The sequence below is a fragment of the Bos mutus genome, chromosome 5 (genome assembly GCF_027580195.1).
Source record: "Bos mutus isolate GX-2022 chromosome 5, NWIPB_WYAK_1.1, whole genome shotgun sequence".
Lineage (NCBI taxonomy): Eukaryota > Metazoa > Chordata > Mammalia > Artiodactyla > Bovidae > Bos > Bos mutus.
The window spans coordinates 47,576,103-47,595,924 of NC_091621.1; the positions used below are offsets into that span (position 1 = coordinate 47,576,103).

The window sequence follows — 19,822 nt, forward strand, 5'->3', positions numbered from 1 at the left end:
GTTTGCCCATCTGTTAAGATTTATTATAACTTTTTCTCATGTCTAAATGGGGAATATAGAAAAGAACTGCCCATCTTCTAACAAAATTATGTGTTCATCATTCTTACAAGCTGTTTATGATGCTCTTTGGAACAAAATTTAAATGCATTAAAACTTTAGGAACATTATTGGCAACTGGGGGAGATGTTTGTTTACACTGAACCTAATCTGTGGTATTGTTTGGGCTGGTTGGCTTAATTTAAGGACATAAGAAAAATGTAGAATATCTAAATTATATGTATTCTAAAGAAGAGCTTGCTTTGTTTTTCTGCATCTGTAAAAGAGTAGGCCCACATAGAGATTTTAGAATTTTTAAAATCAGTGTCTGAGAAAAAGAGAGCTAATTATAGGAATGTATTTTATACCTTTATGAACACATACAGGTCTCAGTGTACGTGCGCTGTGCTTTGCTTTTTGGCTGGTCTAGTAGCTCAAAGTGTTGCACGTGGGCTACAGCCATCTGTGTGTAATAGATGACGAGTGTGTTTGTAATTGTTAGAATAGTGGTACTAGTGCTTTACACTCTTACCTTATTTTTCCCTGGAGCCAAACAGCTGTGTAAATAAAAGATTTGCTGCTATGCTCTAAAAAGTTTCAAGTCTGACTGTTGATACAGTATTAACATCCAAAGGTGCTGGATTTATTGCAAGTTTGACATTGGAGCAGACCGTCTCATAATGGCTTGTTATTTTTTGATTTGTGTTTCTTTCAAAATAGAGCCACTGAAAATAATGATGAATTTCAAATATTTCTGTGCTACTGACTTAGTTGAACACTTATTCCTACTAATAATTAAGAACTTAGTAATCCTATTGAAGTTGATTCCTACAAACATATTATTATTCTATGCTTAAATGGTATTGATTTTTTTTTTTTTTTTAAGAAATATCTTGTTACTGAGACATAGTAAAGACTATGTGTGTGTGGCAACTCTGTCTGTTCCCAGGCCTAGTGTTCAGCACTGGGGATACAGCAGAGAGACAAAGTGTCTGCCCTCCTGGAGCTTGTCTCCTTGTGGTGAAGACAGAGGGAGGTACACCAAAGAAAAATCACACAGGGCAAAGGGCTCCGGAATCTAAGGGTTCTCCTGAAGCAGGTATCTCAGACGTATCACCTCAAAGTCATTTAGACTTTAGAGTAATCTGTTCAAATCCCCCATTTACAAGTAAGGAAACTGAGGCAACCAGTTCTGCATAAAAACACACGGTTAGGTTAATCAGCTCTCCCAGTTACATTATTGGTTTCCTCCAAAACAGCGTTAACTAGGCCAAAGTTCACAGTTCTTTAATTCATCGAGTATGTGTTGAGCAAGTTAGGTACAGAATGCTGTGCTGTATTTGTTGGTAATCAACCATAGTTCATGTAGTTAATTGAGTTTCTGGAACAGGAAGAGATTTATGATTCTTGGAAGCAGACCCTGTACAAAACATATTTAAAGAAAAGAGTAAAGTTAATACCAAACATTAAAAAAAAAAAGATTGAACTGAAATAGCAAAAATTGATTGAGTGAATGACCCTGAAATTTCTGAACAGGCTCTAAGATTCAGTAAAAGATTAATGAGATCAGAGGTGTTTTGTTTTGTTTTTTTGGGTTTTTAGCTGTGGTAAGATAACCTAACATAAATTTAGCATCTATACTAAGTGTACAAAGCAGCAGTGCTAAGTGCATTCATACTGCTGTGCAGCCAGTCTCCAGAACTCTTTCCACATTGCAAAACTTTTTTTTTTTTATTCCTTCAAAATGCCCAGAGGTAGGATGTTTTCAGAATGGTTACAGAAATGAAATCAGTGTGACAGTCTGCCAGTCTTCCTTATCTTGAATAAGATGGGAGGTTAGGAAGAAGCCTAGGGCAGTCATACTTTCTCTTAAGACTTTACTTAATAGGTCAAGGGTTTAATTTAATAGACCATGACACAAAGCTTTATCATTAGGGTTTGAATGGTTTTAAAATATTTTCTACCTAAAAAAGAACAAGCAAAATAATAACGTGCTTATTGAACATTTAACTGAAATTGCATGGCTTTGGGAATTTGTATTAAGGCATTTGGGAACTACCTCATATCTTTTTTTATTATAACATTAATACTGAAGAATTAAATGAGAAGGCATCTGTTATCAGGTGACCTTAGTTGAAGAGGTTTGAGAAATTCTTCCTTGGTTGGTAAAAAGGAAGTAGAGCACCCTACTTTTTTTTTTCTCCTTACTTGTGTCCCTGTAATACCTTCCCGAATTGGAGTGTTGTGACTAATTTCCTTTGTTGAAAAGAAACTCACCACCAACTGAAGAATCAAAGCCTCTGTGTATCCAAGTACATAAACAGTGTCCAGCAGATGATATTTTGAAAGGTTTAAAAATATTTTTTTACCACAAGTCTTTTAAGAAATATGAGAGGGTGAAAAGTGATAGTATAGATAGAAAAACTAAAAGAACTTTAAAAAATGTGGATGTTCAGACTATGTAACTTCATTTTATAGGCCTTTTGTGTAAAGTTTTAGGTTCCTATAGGCTAGAGCAGATCTGCCGAAATCTAACACAGTGCTTATAAGGTGCTTATTAAGTCCTTTTAATATAATGTCAAGAAAGAATTGCTACCATAGGAATTATGGTCATCTTTTAAATGCGCTAGAACTGTGGTTATAAATGAGGGGTGCACATCATAATCACCTGGTGTAGAGTGTAGACATGTGACTTTCTAAAAATAAAGCTCAGTGAAGAATTAGAATGAAAATTCCCATTTGACAACCCCTGCACAGGAAAAATACCCGCTTTATTAAGAGCCTCAAATAATACAGTATTGATAATTTTCAGTTTTTAAGTTTGGGAAATTTCTAGTTTCTGTATTCTCTTTTAGGTTATTTTGGGGTTCAAGTGAGATAGGTCATTGATAAAGGGCATTTTATACAACTCCACTGTGTATCCTTGAGATAGAAGAATACTGCTATTCACATGAGATGTTTGGGTCGTATCCTATGTAATCCTTAGGCAAATTCAGCTCTTGGACTCAGGAAATGAACCACAGTATCCTGTCCTCCTATACAGATCTAAGCAAAAGCCAGTTGTTTCATTTAGTGTTGACTAAAGATATGGTGAGCTGTTCCAGAGTTAGAAGAACAACTGTACTGGATTTACTAAGCAGTGTACACTATACCAAAATCTGTATGTACTGGCATTGAGCAATTTACAGAATTTTCAAAAGTAACACTGACTCTGCATAATGTAGTATAATAATCTACCTAGTAAAATGCATTGTCAAAAGTAAAAATGTTCTGAAACTTAATCATTTATCTTCTGCTTTGGATTTTTGGTCATCAGACTTTTTTTATTTCCCCTTTCTAGAGATTAAGAAGCCACCAGTGGCCCCCAAACCAAAGTTTGTTCTGGCAGCTAATAAGCCAGCTCCACCTCCTGTCGCACCTAAACCTGAGATCTTGGTTTCTAGTGTTCCACAGTCAACAAAGAAAACCAAACCATCCATAGCTCCAAAACCAAAAGTTCTGAAGGCCTCACCTGTCCAGGACATCACACAGTCACCATCAAGGAAAATCGTCGTGAACCTGGAAGAGCATACACAGGAATTCCCTGAAAGTATTGACAACTCGAACTGCAGAAACAGAGGGCATCCGAGCAGTGATTATATTTTACCAGTGTGTTCCTGCCATCCTGGATGTAACCATAAGCTTGAGAGCAGAAAGAATTTGTATGTCAAGCAGCTTGTCTTAGGGCCCCTGGAAATGCATGAGAATTTAGAAAACAACAAAATTGGTGAGTCCCCTTCAGCTGTGAAAAATCAGCATAAATGTGATTCTGTTGGTGAAAGGGTCAAGAGCCAGAGTAAAGTAGTTTTAAAGGCAAGCATCCTCGAAGAGAAGCTCAAAGATGTTTTAACACAACCAATGTCACCCTTTCTTTTCCCCCAGAAGCACAGATCCACAGACAGTCCAGAAATGAGTGATGGCTGTAATTCCCACAGACAATTCAGCATTGAATTTGCAGATTTGTCACCTTCCCTGTCCAGCTTTGAAAACGTTTCTAATCATCACCCTTGCCACCTACAACTTCCTAGCACTGAATTTCAAAATTTTGAAACTAATCAGAATGACAGTGAAAAAAGCAACACTTGCTATCATTCATCTGAACAAGAAGCTCTAGAAAATGGAAAAAGGAGTCCTTTCTTATCTTCAGATGGAGATAGTAAGAAATCAGAAGCCAGAGACCTTGGTCCCTTGGAAATCCACTTAGTGCCATGTACTCCCAAATTTCCAACTCCCAAGCCCAGAAAAACACATGTTGCACGCCTCTTACGCCAGAGACATATAGATACTTCTAGTGAAAGTACTGAAGAACCAGAGGATGTAGACAGCTTGCCTCATGTTTTCGAAGATAGTTTGAAAAACAATAAAATCAGTGTCTTTCATCAGACTGCTTTGTGTAACCAGGAACAGGTGGACAAAGTGAAGCCAGAAAATAAAGGTGAATTGAATGTGGACCTCACTGGTGACAGACAAAACTCGGTCTATTCACAGAAAGCCTTGCGTCCTGAAACATTTTCCTCTGAAAAAACGGCACCTCCTTTAGAAACAGACTCTAACTTGAGTTCTGACGACAAGTCAGGAGATAGTTCTGGTATGTCACTTGCCGAGGACAAAGGAATCAGTTTTATAAGATGCAGTACTCTATCTATGAGCCTGCCCAAGCAGCTCAAATTAACCTGCAGCGAACATTTGCCTACTGCCTCTAACCCAGGAGTGTCTGCCCCTCAAATGCAAAAGGAATCTATGATAAAAGGTGAAAGTTCCTCAAAAGTTGTCCCCAAAAAACCTCAAAGACACAGTTTGCCTGCTGCTGGAGTGCTTAAAAAGGCTGCCTCTGAGGAGCTTGTGGAGAAAAGTTCTTATCCCTCAAATGAAGAAAAAGATGCAGAGAAGGGTCTAGAAAGAGATCACGTGCAGCATTTATGTGCCCCAAACAATGGTATGTCATCCTCCTTTGATATGCCTAAACGGGCTTCAGAGAAGCCAGTGTGGAAATTACCTCATCCCATTATCCCCTTTTCAGGGAACCCAGAATCCTTAAAGTCTGTCACCATATCCTCAAGCAGTGAGACTCCCACACCCCTGACCAAGCCTAGAGCAAAATCATTATCTGCTATGGATGTGGAAAGGTGCACTAAGCCATGCAAAGACTCTCACAAGAAGAACTCTTTAAAGAAGTTGCTCAATATGAAGCTGTCCATCTGTTTCATGAAGAGTGACTTCCAGAAATTTTGGTCCAAGCATAGCCATCTTGGAGACACAACCTCAGGCAGCCTGGCAGGTGGGGAGCAAAGAGGGAGTGAGAGTGATTGGCATGGCCTGTTGGTAGGAGAAGAGAAGAGAAGTAAACCCATCAAGGCATATTCGGCAGATAACTATAGCCTGGAGTCCCACAAGAAGAGGAAGAAGTTGCGGGGCCACACCAGTGCAGCTAATGGACCAAGAGCCGAGTCTCTGGATGACCAAATGCTGTCCAGGGAGTCGTCCTTGCAGGCACCTTGCAAATCTGTTACCAGCGACTGTGTACCAGAGTATGAAAATATACGGCATTATGAGGAAATACCAGAGTATGAGAACTTGCCCTTTGTTATGGCTATGGGGAAAACTCCCGAGTTGGAACGACGGAACTCCAGCAGCGTGGAGGACACTGATGCAAATGTGTATGAGGTACAGGAGCCGTATGAAGCTCCAGACGGCCAGCTCCAACTCGGACCCAGACACCAGCATTCCAGGTAACACTTAGGTGTCAGACAGACACGTGTATCACTGAAATTAACCTTCAGCAACCCTGGGAGATAGGTTAAGATCTCATAGGTGGGGACAAGTAACTTGGCAAGAGAGTGGTTTATTTGATTTTATTTTTTAATTAATTTTTATTGGAGTATAGTTGCTTTACAATGTTACATTGGTTTCTGCTATACAGCAGAGTGAATAAGCCGTACATATACATTATATTCCCTCCCTTTTGGACTTCCTTCCCATTCAGGTCACCACAGTGCACTGAGTGGAATTTCCTGTGCTATACACTGTATTCTCGTTAGTTATCCATTTTATACATCGTATCAATAGCATACATGCGTCAGTCCCAGTCTTCCAATTCCTCCAATCCCTATTTTCCTCCTTGATATCTATATAGTTGTTCTCTACATTTGTGTCTCTGTTTCTGCTCTGCAAATAAGATCATCTATACCATTTTTCTAGATTCCACATGTATGGGTTAATATACAATATTTGTTTTTCTTTCTGACTTACTTCATTTTGTATAACTCTCTCTAGGTTCATCACGTCTCTACAAATGACCCAGTTTGAGAGAGCAGTTTAGTTAAGCGTATATTAAGTTATTTCCAAAGTGCAGTCTCTTTTTATCATGTAGTCAGGATGGGTATTTGCAATGTAGCCTTTAAGTTGTTGACTTAAAAGTACCAACTTGGAATACAGAGCGAGACCCTAGGCGACAAAGTTGTCTAAGTCAATGAGGTTTATTTGCTAGGTATAAGAAATCTGTGAAGCTTTTGAAATCTATGTGTTTACCTTTGGTGCCCTTGTCAGATAAAACCTCTAAATTTGCAAAAGTCACTAGTCTTGAGGATTATTTATTTTACTTGTTGAAGGCTAATTACTAACTTCAGATGGAGATAGAAAAAATGCAGGAGAAACATAACTCCTGCCTTTCTCACTTTTGTATACATACTTCTACCCCTGGTGTGCCTGCTTCATCTGTCTTATTGGAACCCTTACCTGTCCTTGATGGTCCAGCTCAGCCATCCTTTGCTTTCTGAAGCTTCCACAGTTACCTAGTGGGACGTGTTTACCTCCTGTTCTGATCTCCCAGTTGTGCTTTGATGCTGTGGTGTCCTTTGTCTCAGTCTTCTTTATGGTAGAATTGTTTATTGCCATGTCTGATTGGTGTTTGGTTTCAGGCTTCATGAAGAGTTCTGGTCATATCTTTTTGTCCTGCATGAGGCCAAGCAACGGGTTTAGTGGGGGTCGGTAGATTTGGTTGAGTAAATGGAAGAATGAGTGAAAGAAGGGAAAGGGGAGCAGCTTCCTAACCCCAGGAGCAGCTTCCTTCTGTCCCCCTAGTCACAAAGGGATCCTTGGCATTGTGTTGAAAGTGTTTTGTGTTTAACACAAAGCACACAGACCTTTTTGGAAGTCTTTATATTCTTTTTTAGGTTACTAACTTCAAGCCTTTGAGTGCTTAGGTCTTAAGATAGGACTTCTGTAGAAATATTAACATATGTGGCACATAGTAGAGCCTCAAAAAAAAAAAAAAAGGATTATTGGATGAATTGAATAAATCAAATTAAGCAAAATCTTAGTTGTTGCACTAAGTAAAATATATTGTCCTTTTACCTTTCAGATGCTCTCTTGGCACTTTTCTTTGCTCATAATCCTCTCTGCCCTTCCTCCTTTAACCCCCAAAGACTTACTCCTTTGCCTTAACTTTTCTAAATCGGACTCCATCCTGTTTACAGCTGTCTACTCTGAATGTTAGTACCTAGGTGAAAACCTCTCCCTTGGCATAAATATTTCAATGGGGAATAAAGTATCCAACTTTTTTAAAAGTCTGTTTTCTATTTTCATGCCTGCTCATCTCACCATGGAACAGTTTTGTTGATGCTGCCCTCCTTTTGAATAATTTTTTATTGGAGGATAGTTGCTTTACAATGTTGTATTAGTTTCTGCTGCTACTGCCCTCCTTTTAACAAGGTTTTGTGTGTTATTGTGTATGTGTGTACGTTGAAGGGACGAATTTGGCTTCTTTGTGACATCCTGCTGCTGCTAAGTCGCTTCAGTCCTGTCCGACTCTGTGCAACCCCATAGATGGCAGCCCACCAGGCTCCCCTGCCCCTGGGATTTGCCTGGATTTTCCAGGCAAGAACACTGGAGTGGGTTGCCATTTCCTCCTCCAGTGCATGAAAGTGAAAAGTGAAAGTGAAGTCGCTCAGTCGTGTCCGACTCTTAGGGACCCCATGGACTGCAGCCTACCAGGCTCCTCCATCCATGGGATTTTCCAGGCAAGAGTACTGGAGTGGGGTGCCATTGCCTTCTCTGCTTGAGCAATGAGTGGATGCCAACAATTGAGATAGGATTAGGTTTGGAATAAGAGTAGTGAGTTTGCTTTTGGGATATGTTGGATTTGAGGTGCCAGATAACTATCTAGGGGAAAGCGTTAGTTACTCAGTCATGTCTGACTCTTTGTTATCCCATGGACTGTAGCCCACCAGGCTCCTCTGTGGAATTCTCCTGGCAAGAATACTGGAGTAGGTTACCATTCCCTTCTCCAGAGGATCTTCCTGACCCAGAGACTGAACCCGGGTCTCCTGCATTGCAGGTGGATTCTTTACCATCTGAGCCATCAGGGCTTTGTGACATGCTCCTATCCTTAGCTAAGATGAACTTTTTTTCCTTGAAATTGGAGATTTGACCCTTAGTGTTAAGTTTTCTGTCGACCCTCAGACTTGATCTGAAGGGTTTGTGATTATCTCTAATGCAAACTGTAAACTTCTGGAACTTGTTCTTCATCTGGTTTGCTTCTTATGTCTTTAGGGCACTGCTGCTCTGGTCAGGGAGGGAAACGAGGATGGAAGGGGTTAATGTACACATCCAGCCAGTGCAGCCGGATGGCATTCATAAGAAGGGCTTTTTCTCAAGGCCACAGGAAACCGAGGGCGGCTTTGGACAGGTTGAATCTGTCAAGTAGGGCAGCCTGGTAAAGAGTGGGTTCTTTACCAAAAGAGCTCTGCTTTTGAATTTCACTTTCCATGGAGATTTTTGTTTAGGCCTGGCGCAGGGAGGCCTGAACAGGCTGGGGAGTCCTAAAATGTGCCAGCTGAATCAAAAGCCTTCAGTCACAGGGCCAGGCTAACAGTGTTGCCTGGGAGGTCGTCCCTTGTGTAAACAACATTGCGCGTGGAAAGAGAAAGGAGAATTCAAGCCTCCCGAGGAGGATACCTGGCTCCCCCCAAAATAAGGTAAATGAGAAATGGGGCATCTGTTTCAGGTGAGCTGAGTGGATCCAAGTGGAAATCCTGTTTGATAATCTGGCTGTTGAGAATACAGATCTGTGTTTTAGAGTAATTAAAATTCAACACCCTGTGCTTCTAAAATGATAAGAAAAAACACAAATGAACTCTGTTTAAAATTTTTCTGCTGAAGTGAATCAAAAAAGTGTCTTTAACAGTTTCTTAGGCCTCAAAGAAGAGGTTCTGGATATTCTAGAGGGGACTGGTTCACAGAAACTCACTAGTTTTACAGTCTACTTAGATAACCGAGCAGATTCTGGATTAGTAAACAGACATTTGCCAAGCTGGGGTAGCCCGTATGGTCTCCTTCTTTAGAGTATAGATGTTTCATGAATCCAACGGCTTAACATTTACAGATTCATAACAACATGTTTGTAACTCTTCAGAAAAGAATTGCAGGCAGCCCCCAATTTCAAAAAGGATTGTGTTCTGAAAGTTTATGATGATTTGAAACTTAGTGTATTTCTCAAAGACACAGTTGTGGGATGGTGATATAACCCCAGTTTAGTCTCCTGGTTACATTAGCTGTTACTGTCCCGGTGTCTCCTTGCCCCTCTCCAGGTAGATTGATCCTCAGTGCTTTGTGCTAATACAGGAGAGTTGGCCAGGCTGGAGCTGCGTGCCTGCAGGGCAGGAGCAGAGTTGCTGTTTGGAGGCAGCGGGGTTTGTGGAAAGGGTGAGGCAGCTAAGGAAGAATGAGGAAACTGGGGGCTGGGCTGAGAAAGACTACAAAGCGCTGCCAGTGACAAGAAGGGAAGGGCTGGGTGGGTGGGAATTAGGATGCACTGAATTTGCTTTTCCTCCTTTCTCCTTTACTATTCCTACTCCTCCCCTTAACCCTCCTCAGACTGCTTTGTGTGATTCACCTAATTAGTCTCTGACCTCAGGAGAGAGTGAGTGGAAGAAACTGAGGGAGGGGGCTGGATGATAAGGAGTGGTTCAGCCAAATCTCAAGGTCAAGGTGGATGATGTCATAGAAACATTATTGTTGATGTCCAGTCGCTCAGTGGTGTCCAGCTCTTTGTGACCCCATGGACTGCAGCATGCCAGTCTTTCCTGTCCTTCACTATCTCCCGTAAGTTTGCTCAGACTTATATCCATTGAGTCAGTGGTGCCATCCAACTATCTCATCCTCTGATGCCCTCTTCTTCTCCTACTCTCAATCTTTCCCAACGTCGAGGTCTTTTCCAATGAGTCAGCTCTTCATATCAGGTGGCTAAAGTATTGGAGCTTCAGCATCAGTTGTTCCAGTGAACATTCAGGGTTGATTTCCTTTAGGACTGACTGGATTGATCTCCTGGCTGTCCAAGGAACTCTCAAGAGTCTTCTCCAACATCATAGTTCGAAAGCATCAATTCTTTGGCAGTCAGCTTTCTTTATGGTCCAACTCTCGAATCTGTACATGACTTCTGGAAAAACCATAGCTTTGACTAGATGGACTTTAGTTGGCAAAGTGATGTCTCTGCTTTTTAATACACTGTCTAGGTTTGTCATAGCTTTTCTTCCAAGGAGCCAGAGTATTTTAAATGCTCAGAAACAGAGAAAGCATAGAAACATAGCTTTAGGTATTCCCAGGTAGGTCACCACTGTGTCATTGCTCTGGGTTCTCAGAAGTAATTTCATTGGAAGTAAGATAGTGAGCCACCTTGGAGTATTCCAGTGCTCTTGGGGGGTACAGCGACCCTCTTCCTTGATGTGTTTCAGACATAATACATCTAAAACAACAGGCAGTGGGCCTTTCTCTCTGGCATGCAAGTGACGAGTGCTCATTCACTTCACTAAGAAGTGTGATTTCCATAAGGAAGTTTCTAAAGTTTGGGCCTCTGATGTTAAAGAGTTAGGGACAGATCACAGAACAGTAGTGCCCAAACAGTGGAATTTTCCTCTAAAAATTGTAGCAGATTTCCTAATTCTATAACCCAGAACAGTTTTCCCTGGAAACATTCCAGGTTTTTCCTCTGTTGTTTTAGTTTGTTATTATTATAAGCCCTTCAGAGAAAATGTGTGGTAATTGGGTTTTCCTGGGTAACTTCTCAAGTCCTCAGTTTATTTATTGTGCAAAGGCTGACTGGTATCAAACAGTATGCATTCAGAGATGGAAGCATGTGCTACTCCCTAGGAGTTTCTGCCCAGTGAGGCTGAGTTATAGGACGACAAGCTTTGTCTGAGTTGTATCCCAAGTAGGGGTGTTTGACTTCACAGAGATAGTGACACTTGACCTGTGGCTTATAAAATGGACATGATTGGATTTGGCATTTAGATCATTTTCTAACCTCAATAAGAGTGGTTTCATTCTTTGTTTTCTCCTTAATTTAAATACAAAACTGGGCTTAAAGAGCAGCCGAATGGCATTTCAGATCTCAAGTCCCAGTATGGCATCTGTGTTGTAAATCTTCAGACCCAGCCTAGAAGCTGTCTCTCCTGGGTTACATTTACCATCTGGTGGTTTTGTTGGATTTTAATATAACGATTAAAGTATAAATTAATAGCCCTAATGAGCACTTCCATGGTTGTCATAGCACCAGGAAGATTTAGCACAGTTAAAGGGTGGGGGCTGGGACTCGTACATCTCAACAGCAGCTCTTCCTGTGAGTTATTTTCAGTATCAGCTCAGGAAATATCAAAAATCTGTACGGCTCTTTAACTTTGTGCTTCTTGCGTTGGAACCATAGCCACACGGTTTTGGCAGATCTGTTTGTTTACATGCTTACCCTACATTTGAAACATCCACTGGAAGCATTGGATTTTATTTCTTGGCTATGCAACTTTTCTTTTTTCCTTTTAAATATGTACTAGGAATTAAAATGTGATATTTTTGTACAACTATATACCTTTGATCTCACTGTTGCCAAAACAGATAAGTTAATATTTTATCAAATACATATGTTTTTATGTGACAGAATATCACTTTATACTTTTAGAGAGCATATTTTTAGCCAGAAATAGAAGAATGAATATCCTACACTGTGATTGTGTGCACACACACACATGCCCGTGCGTGTGTGCGAGCGCATCCTGTCTTCCTTGATAAAAATACATTGTTTTGAGATAGCTGATATTTGCACATTTGGGGGAAAAAAGATGACATTGTTTTGAGATAATTGGTGGTTTTTCCATGATTTTTCAATAGTAAAAATTGAATATATAGTTTTAGAATTTCACCAAGGTTATGATTTGTTTCTTTGTTTTTCATAAAATTGCAATTAAGAATTGTATCAATGAGGTAGAAATTGCTTTGCAAAATGAAATTTTGATCTTTTTCCTGGAAAAATTTTCCCATGAATGTTTCTGTTTGGGAAAGGGCACATGTGGGAAGGGTAACAAAAAGGGCCTTCCTTCTTTTCCTGAGCATTTTTAATTTCTGTAAGGACCTGATAGGTAAAGATAATCAGACAATCCACCAGTCTGTGAATGGATTAAACCTATCAGTAGGATGTTTGCAACCTAATGAATTGTTGCCTTAGAAATAACCAAGAGCAGGAGTTGGGTTCCCAGCCTTATCACAAGAGCATCTTTAGCATATGAAAAATGCAATGGAAAGTAGTGGGAAGTGAGCCGGGGACAATAGCATTAGAGAGAGCAATAAAATTAAATGAATAGTGTTTATGACTTTTAAATGCTGATGTAGTCAAAGAGGGAAAGGTTAGTGTGTTGATGAGGAAAATAATAAGGGAGGAGGGACTAGTATGAAGAGGTGGAGAAGATGCCCTTTGGCCCACCAGTCCTCCAGGTGGTTCAGGGGAATTCCACATGCAGGCCCCTGTTCAAACAAGAGGGGGTGAGTATATTCATATTTCAGGTATTCAGTAAATGCCTGTACTTGTATGCTACTTTGGTAAGTTTTCTGGGTTCTCCCAGACATTTCTTTTAAATGCATCATCTTTTCCTGGGGTTGCATAGATTAATTTAGTATTTAGGGAAAGCCCTTTATTTAAAAAGTAGATCTGTTTATATTAGCCTGTTTATTTTAACACTTTCTTGAAACTGTATGAAGTACAAAGAGAAGTTCGAGTTACAGTAGTTTTGGGTGTGGGAAGCTACAAAGCACTGCCGACCTTTTTATTAAAGACTGAGTTTAAGAGTTAAGTTCAAGAATGGAACTGCCTCGTTTCTTCTGGATAGTATGGAAAAACAACTTTGGTGGTTTAGTTTGGGTCTTTTGTTTGTGGATCTCTAGAGGGAGAAAAAAGTATTTGCGAGTAGTTTTGTCATCAGGCAGAGACAGTCTATCAGTGGGGCTATAAAAATTCGATTGGTTAAATAGGATATCAGTGGAGTAAAGTACTATGATAGTATTTCCAGAAAGGATAGCTCTCTTCTGCAGTTGTCTTTCAGAGTTCTTATCCCTTTTTGTTTGCATATATTATAGATCCATTCTGGTTCCATGTGAGTGTGAATTGGAGTAAGGTTGTATGAGGTATTATTACCCTTTTATATGTAAAGAAACAATCATGGTGATGCTGACTTCAGGAAAAATGGGCAAAGAGGAAATGCAAATGGATTAGTGGTTTAAGCCCTAACATTGAATGGTCTGTTTACCAGACTCTCCCATTTGTCAAAGTATTTTAGTTTCAGCTTCAGGAAAGGTGAAATAATAAACACTGAACAAAGCAAGTCAGTTTCCCCTGACTGTTTGGATAAAAATTTAAAGGAAAACAAACACATTTAGACTTTTTCTGTTTAAAATGATATCAGTGCTTGTTCTTTGTAGCTCCTGTGGCTTCCATTGAAACCTTTGTTTTACTTAAATCACTTTTTTTTTTTTTTAAGTAAGTTTCTTGGTAGCATATTTGTAACTGTTGATATACTTTGTCATATATTATTATCATTTAAACGTTAGGAATTAAAGTAAACCAATTAAAGACTTGGTTTCTAACAAACTTAGAATAGCTTGGTTTTTGTGTTTCCTGCCCACCCCCCCCCACCGCCCTTAATCTGAAAAGCACTTCTGATTTGAATTGCTTGACAAGTGTAATTTCACATCAGGAAAACATATATAATAAATAAAGAAGGAGTAATTGAATAATTGGAAACTTTTTTCTGTCTTCTTTCTGTTGGTCTTTAGATGTATCTATAGTCATAAGTAAACAGATTTCAATTTAAATGAGTAGTTTTTGCACTATTTAATTTTTCTTTCAATAGCTTCACTGTGAGGAAGAGGAAAATAAAGCATAGTTCCTCTGTAACCCCCAGTTAGGTTGTGGGAAGGACTCTGGGGGCAGGGTCGGGGCCAGGGGAGCTGGGGGCAAGTAGGGATAAATAATGAGATCGTTCACTAGTCCAGTATGATTTGTTTGTTAACAAAGGTTGGGGTGAAAACATTTAAATGGGGGCCTTTGGGGTAGTTTGAAAACTTTGAAAATTGAAGTGTGTCTTTTAATGGTTTTACTTTAAATGTAGTTTTAGAATCATTAAAGTTCAGAATTAAAGGAGTCATTAGAAAGCATTCGGGCCAGCCTCCTCATTCACTTGCTAAAACCCAGCACAGCAGGATTTGTTGACTTTCCCTATGGGAGAGAGATGGAACTTGCAAAACCGTGGCTCCAACCTGGTACTTCATAATACCATATCTCCACTTCTAACGCTATTGTGGAAGTATTACAGAGACCACAAGTTTTAGAAAATTCAAGTGATCTTAGTTGCAGAAAGCTTCAGGATTGCTTGTACCTTGGCCTTATTTTCTCCTGCTATGACGGATAACGTTCCCCATGTGAGGAAAGATGGCTGCCACACAGATGTGTGACTCCTACTTTTTAAATGGTGATTTCAGGGAGGTGAGTGTTCAAACTAAGCAGAAGCTTTACAAATAATCTCATGCCACTAATATATGGTAGTATATTAGTATTTCTTTCCTTCAACTCTCTGATTCTGCCCATCAATCCAGTTTTTTTTTCCCCATTTCACCAAAACTTTATTGATCAGACAATATCAAGGATAAGAAATGCTGTAATATCATATACATAGATTCCATATTTAATAGTAATAGCTGATATTTCTGGTATACTAGGAACTCTCATAAGAGTTATTTAGTCCCTATTATCCTATGCAGCAGATCCTTGGTTCAATTCCTGCATTGGGAAGATCCCCTAGAGAAGGGATAGGCTACCCACTCCAGTATTCTTGGGCTTCCCTGGTGGCTCAGACAGTAAAGAATCTGCCTATAATGCAGGAGACCTGGGTTCGATCCCTGGGTTGAGAAGAACCCCTAGAAGGAGGGCATGGCAACCCACTCCATTATTCTTACCTGGAGAATCCCCATGGATTCTCCTCCTGTCAGAGGAGCCTGACAGGCTACATTGCATGGGGTCACACAGAGTCCGACACAACTGAAGTGACTTCAGTTCAGTTCAGTTGCTCAGTCCTGTCCAACTCTGTGTGACCCCATGAATTGCAGCACGCCAGGGCTCCGTGTCCATCATCAACTCCTGGAGATCACCCAAACTCCTATCCATCGAGTCGGTGATGCCATCCAGCCATCTCATCCTCTGTCGTCCCCTTCTCCTCCTGCCCCCAATCCCTCCCATCATCAGAGTCTTTTCCAATGAGTCAACTCTTTGCATGAGGTGGCCAAAGTATTGGAGTTTCAGCTTTAGCATCAGTCCTTCCAAAGATAGATATTATCTTTTATTACAGATGAGGAAACTAAGACTTCAGTGAGGTTTAATAACTTGCCCAGGGGCACACAGCTGATATTCAGAAAAACTGATCCTGAGACATAATAATTTTAAATCAGAACATGTTCATATTATAGACTATCTACCCAGGAGACTATGATTGAAAAAATATTACTGTCCCCAGTTTGTTCACTATCTAGAGGAAAAAACACGGGACACCTGCGGTGATTTGTATAGAAATTAATGAGCATTTTCAGAGGCCCAGGATTTTTCATGCAAGATAAGTTTGTGAATTGGAAAGCTTTTATGGGAATAGGTGTTTCTGTGGTTAAAAATGGAAATAATCATGCCATGTTTGCATTTGGTCAAGTTAATGGTGGTTGCTATTCAGAACGAGTTAAAATAGTTCCTGTCATTTACTGGTTGCATGTGGACATCAGTGATACAGAAGGAGTTATGCATGCCTCATATTTCCCCACTGATTTACATGAAACTTGCTTTTTTATCTATTATTCCAGTTCCTCATTTCGTTTTCTGTCAAGTACTTTCCGAGCTCTAAGCACTGTAGTTTTTTTTATTTTGTTTTTTCTTTTTCTTTTTTTTTGGCCACGCTGGGCAGCATTCAAGATCTTAGTTCCCCAACCAGGGATTGGACCTCTGCCCCTGGCAGTGGAAGCATAGAGTCTTAACCACTGGACCACTGGGGAAGCCCCCCTAAAGCCCTGTAGTTTAAAATTAGTTACTATTTATAGATTCTCCAAAGGAAATAATTTTGTAGGGCGGCAGTACCTTTTATAATACATAATAGCCTTATTATCTTGATGAAAAATTAGATTTAAGAGAATGGTGAATTTTTTTTCCCCAAAGAGGCAGGTGATAAACTCTCTAGTTGAAGATTAGAGGAAGTAGGATTTCTGGAGCCTTTGAATTATGAGAGGATAAGACCTGGAAACTAGGAGAGGAAAACATTCAGTTGGATTGTAGGTCAAAAGAAATTTTCTTAGCTAAAGCATTTCTAGCATCATTGCTGGGACTACGGACATGTGTCACAATTGTTGACCCTCTCTACCTAGGGGCTGGTGAAACCTACCTCCAAGGGCAAACTAATTGAAATGCCTCTTTAAATTCAGCACCAGTGTTCATCCTGCCTAACCTGAACTAAACCTGGCTAGTCTTCATTTTAAGCAAATAATGCTATAAATCATATTATCAATTCAGTTCAGTCACTCAGTCATATCCAACTCTTTGCGACGCTACGGACTGTAACACACCAGGCTTCCCTGTCGACCAACTCCTAGAGCTTACTCAAACTCATGTCCATCAAGTCGGTGATGCCATCCAACGATCTCATCCCCTGTCATCCCTTTCTCCTCCCTCCTTCAATCTTTCCCAGCATCAGGGTCTTTTCCAGTGAGTCAGTTCTTCGCATGAGGTGGCCAAAGGATTGGAGCTTCAGGTTCAGCATCAGTCCTTCCAATGAATATTCAGGACTGATTGCCTTTAGGATGGACTGGTTGGATCTCCTTGCAGTCCAAGGAACTCTCAAGAATCTTCTCCAACACCACAGTTCAAAAGCATCAGCTTGTCAGCACTCAGCTTTCTTTATTGTCCAACTCTCACATCCATGTATGACCACTGGAAAAACCATAGCTTTGACTAGATGGACCTTTGTCGGCAAAGTAATGTCTCTGCTTTTTAATATGCTGTCTAGGTTGGTCATAGCTTTTCTTCCAGGGAGTGAGCGTCTTTATATTTCATGGCTGCAGTCAGCATCCGCAGTGATTTTGGAGCCCCAAAAATAAAGTCTCTCACTGTTTCCATTGTTTCCCCATCTATTTGCCATGAAGTGATGGAACTGGATGCCATTATCTTCGTTTTTTGAATGTTGAGTTTTAAGCCAACTTTTTCACTCTCCTCTTTCACTTTCATCAAGAGGCTTTTTAGTTCTCTTCACTTTCTGCCATAAGGGTGGTGTCATCTGCATATCTGAGGTTACTGATATTTCTCCCGGCTATCTTGATTCCAGCTTGTGCTTCTTCCAGCCCAGTGTTTCTCATGATGTACTCTGCATAGAAGTTAAATAAGCAGGGTGACAATATACAGACTCCTTTCCAGATTTGGAACCAGTCTGTTCTTCCATGCCCAGTTCTAACTGTTGCTTCCTGACCTGCATACAGATTTCTCAAGAAGCAGATCAGGTGGTCTGGTATTCCCATCTCTTTCAGAATTTTCCACAGTTTATTGTGATCCACACAGTCAACAGGTTTGGCATAGTCAATAAAGCAGAAGTAGATGTTTTTCTGGAATTCTCTTGCCTTTTCTATGATCCAACAGATGTTGGCAATTATATCTCTGGTTCTTCTGCCTTTTCTAAATCCAACTTGAACATCTGGAAGTTCACGGTTCACGTACTGTTGAAGCCTGACTTGGAGAATTTTGAGCATTACTTGACTAGCGTGTGAGATGAGTGCAATTGTGTGGTAGTTTGAGCATTCTTTGGCATTGCCTTTCTTTGGGATTGGAATGAAAACTGACCTTTTCCAGTCCTGTGGCCATGGCTGACTTTTCCAAATTTGCTGGCATATTGAGTGCGGCACTTTCACAGCATCATCTTTCAGGATTTGAAATAGCTCAACTGGAATTCCATCACCTCCACTAGCTTTGTTCGTAGTGATGCTTCCTAAGGCCCACTTGACTTTACATACCAGGATATTATATTAGTTTCTGGTATATAGGCAAGAGATTCAGTTTTTTAAACACACATATGTATTTTTTTTCAGATTGTTTTCCATTATCAGTTATTATAAAATATTATATATAGTTCCCTGTACTGTATAGTGGGTCCTTATCTCTTTTATAAATAGTAGTGTGTATCTGTTATTCCCAAACTCCTCTAATTACCCCTCCCTGCCCGCAGTAACTTTGTTTTCTGTGTCTGTGAACCTCTGCATATAAGTGATATCATATGACATTTGTCTTTCAGATGTTTGTCAGACTTACTTCAGCTAGTATGATAATCTGTGGGTCCATCTGTGTTTCTTCAAGTGGCATTATTTTGTTCTTTTCTGTGGCCAAGTAATAGTCCATTGTATATATGTAGCACATCTTCTTTAGCTGTTTATAACTGTGGGTGGACATTACATTGTTTCGCGCCTTGGCTATTGTAAATAGTGCTGCTCTGAACGTAGGGATGCATTTATTTCTTCAAATTGTGGTTTTATCCAGGGCATGCCCTGGAGTGGAATTGCCAGATCATATGGTGACTCTAGTTTTAGTTCTTAAGGACCCTCCATACTGTTCTCCATAGTGGCTGTACCAGTTTATATGCCCAACAACAGTGTGGGAGGGTTCCTTTTTCTCCCTCCCACTTAATTTTGTTACATTGCTTTATCCCCCATGCCTGGAACAGTGCCTGGCATATGGTAGGGACATAGTAAATATTTATTAAAGACTGAATAAGGAAGTGGATTTGTGGCTTCTGTGTCACCATTCCCTTCTGTAGCACATTGCCTGGCATTTGCTGTTTGTTGCATTATAAAAGTAACGGCTAACATGAGTTGTGTTGACTATACCAAGCAGTATAAGGCACACCTTATTCTACTGTTGCACAACACTAACTCATTCTTCTACCAGAGTTTTGCTATACTTCTTACCACTCCCGCTAAAAGAGGAAACATGTAGTAAATGAAATAAAGGAACAAATGGTGTAAGAGATTATAAGCACTTTTGTATCCTTGACCCCAGCACATACCTGGCACAAAATAGATGAACAGATCTGAGTAAATAGTTGTCAGGTTATACGTTGCTTTTACTTGCATGAAGTCAGAGTCCAGCTGCATTTTGAGTAAACCAGTGTCCCAGTGACCGGGCTTCCAGAATATACAGGAAACACCTGATCATTTTGGAAAGCAATTACACCGATTTGGAGAATTACCGCTGTTCAGTAAAACAAAGCTCCCTTTGAGAAGACACGCTGAGTTAAAAGCCCTTACACGCGTCTGTCTTTTTTAGCTATGTAGTGAGCACCCTTCCACATGGTGGGATAGTGACGCACAAAACATTCCGTCTCTCTGATTCCACTAGTCCTTTGATCAAGCTTGTGGAACG

At 40.2% G+C, this 19,822-nt stretch overlaps 1 protein-coding gene across 2 annotated transcripts in view; it reads left to right on the top strand.

Annotated features, from left to right (window-relative positions):
• Nucleotides 1–19,822, top strand: part of FGD6 (FYVE, RhoGEF and PH domain containing 6) — a 103,281-nt gene that overhangs the window by 2,098 nt on the left and 81,361 nt on the right. For both annotated transcript variants that reach the window (XM_005910266.3, XM_070370895.1), the window contains exon 2: nt 3,377–5,804. In XM_005910266.3, the coding sequence (XP_005910328.2) occupies nt 3,377–5,804 (2,428 nt within the window). The remainder of the gene's footprint in view (nt 1–3,376; nt 5,805–19,822) is intronic.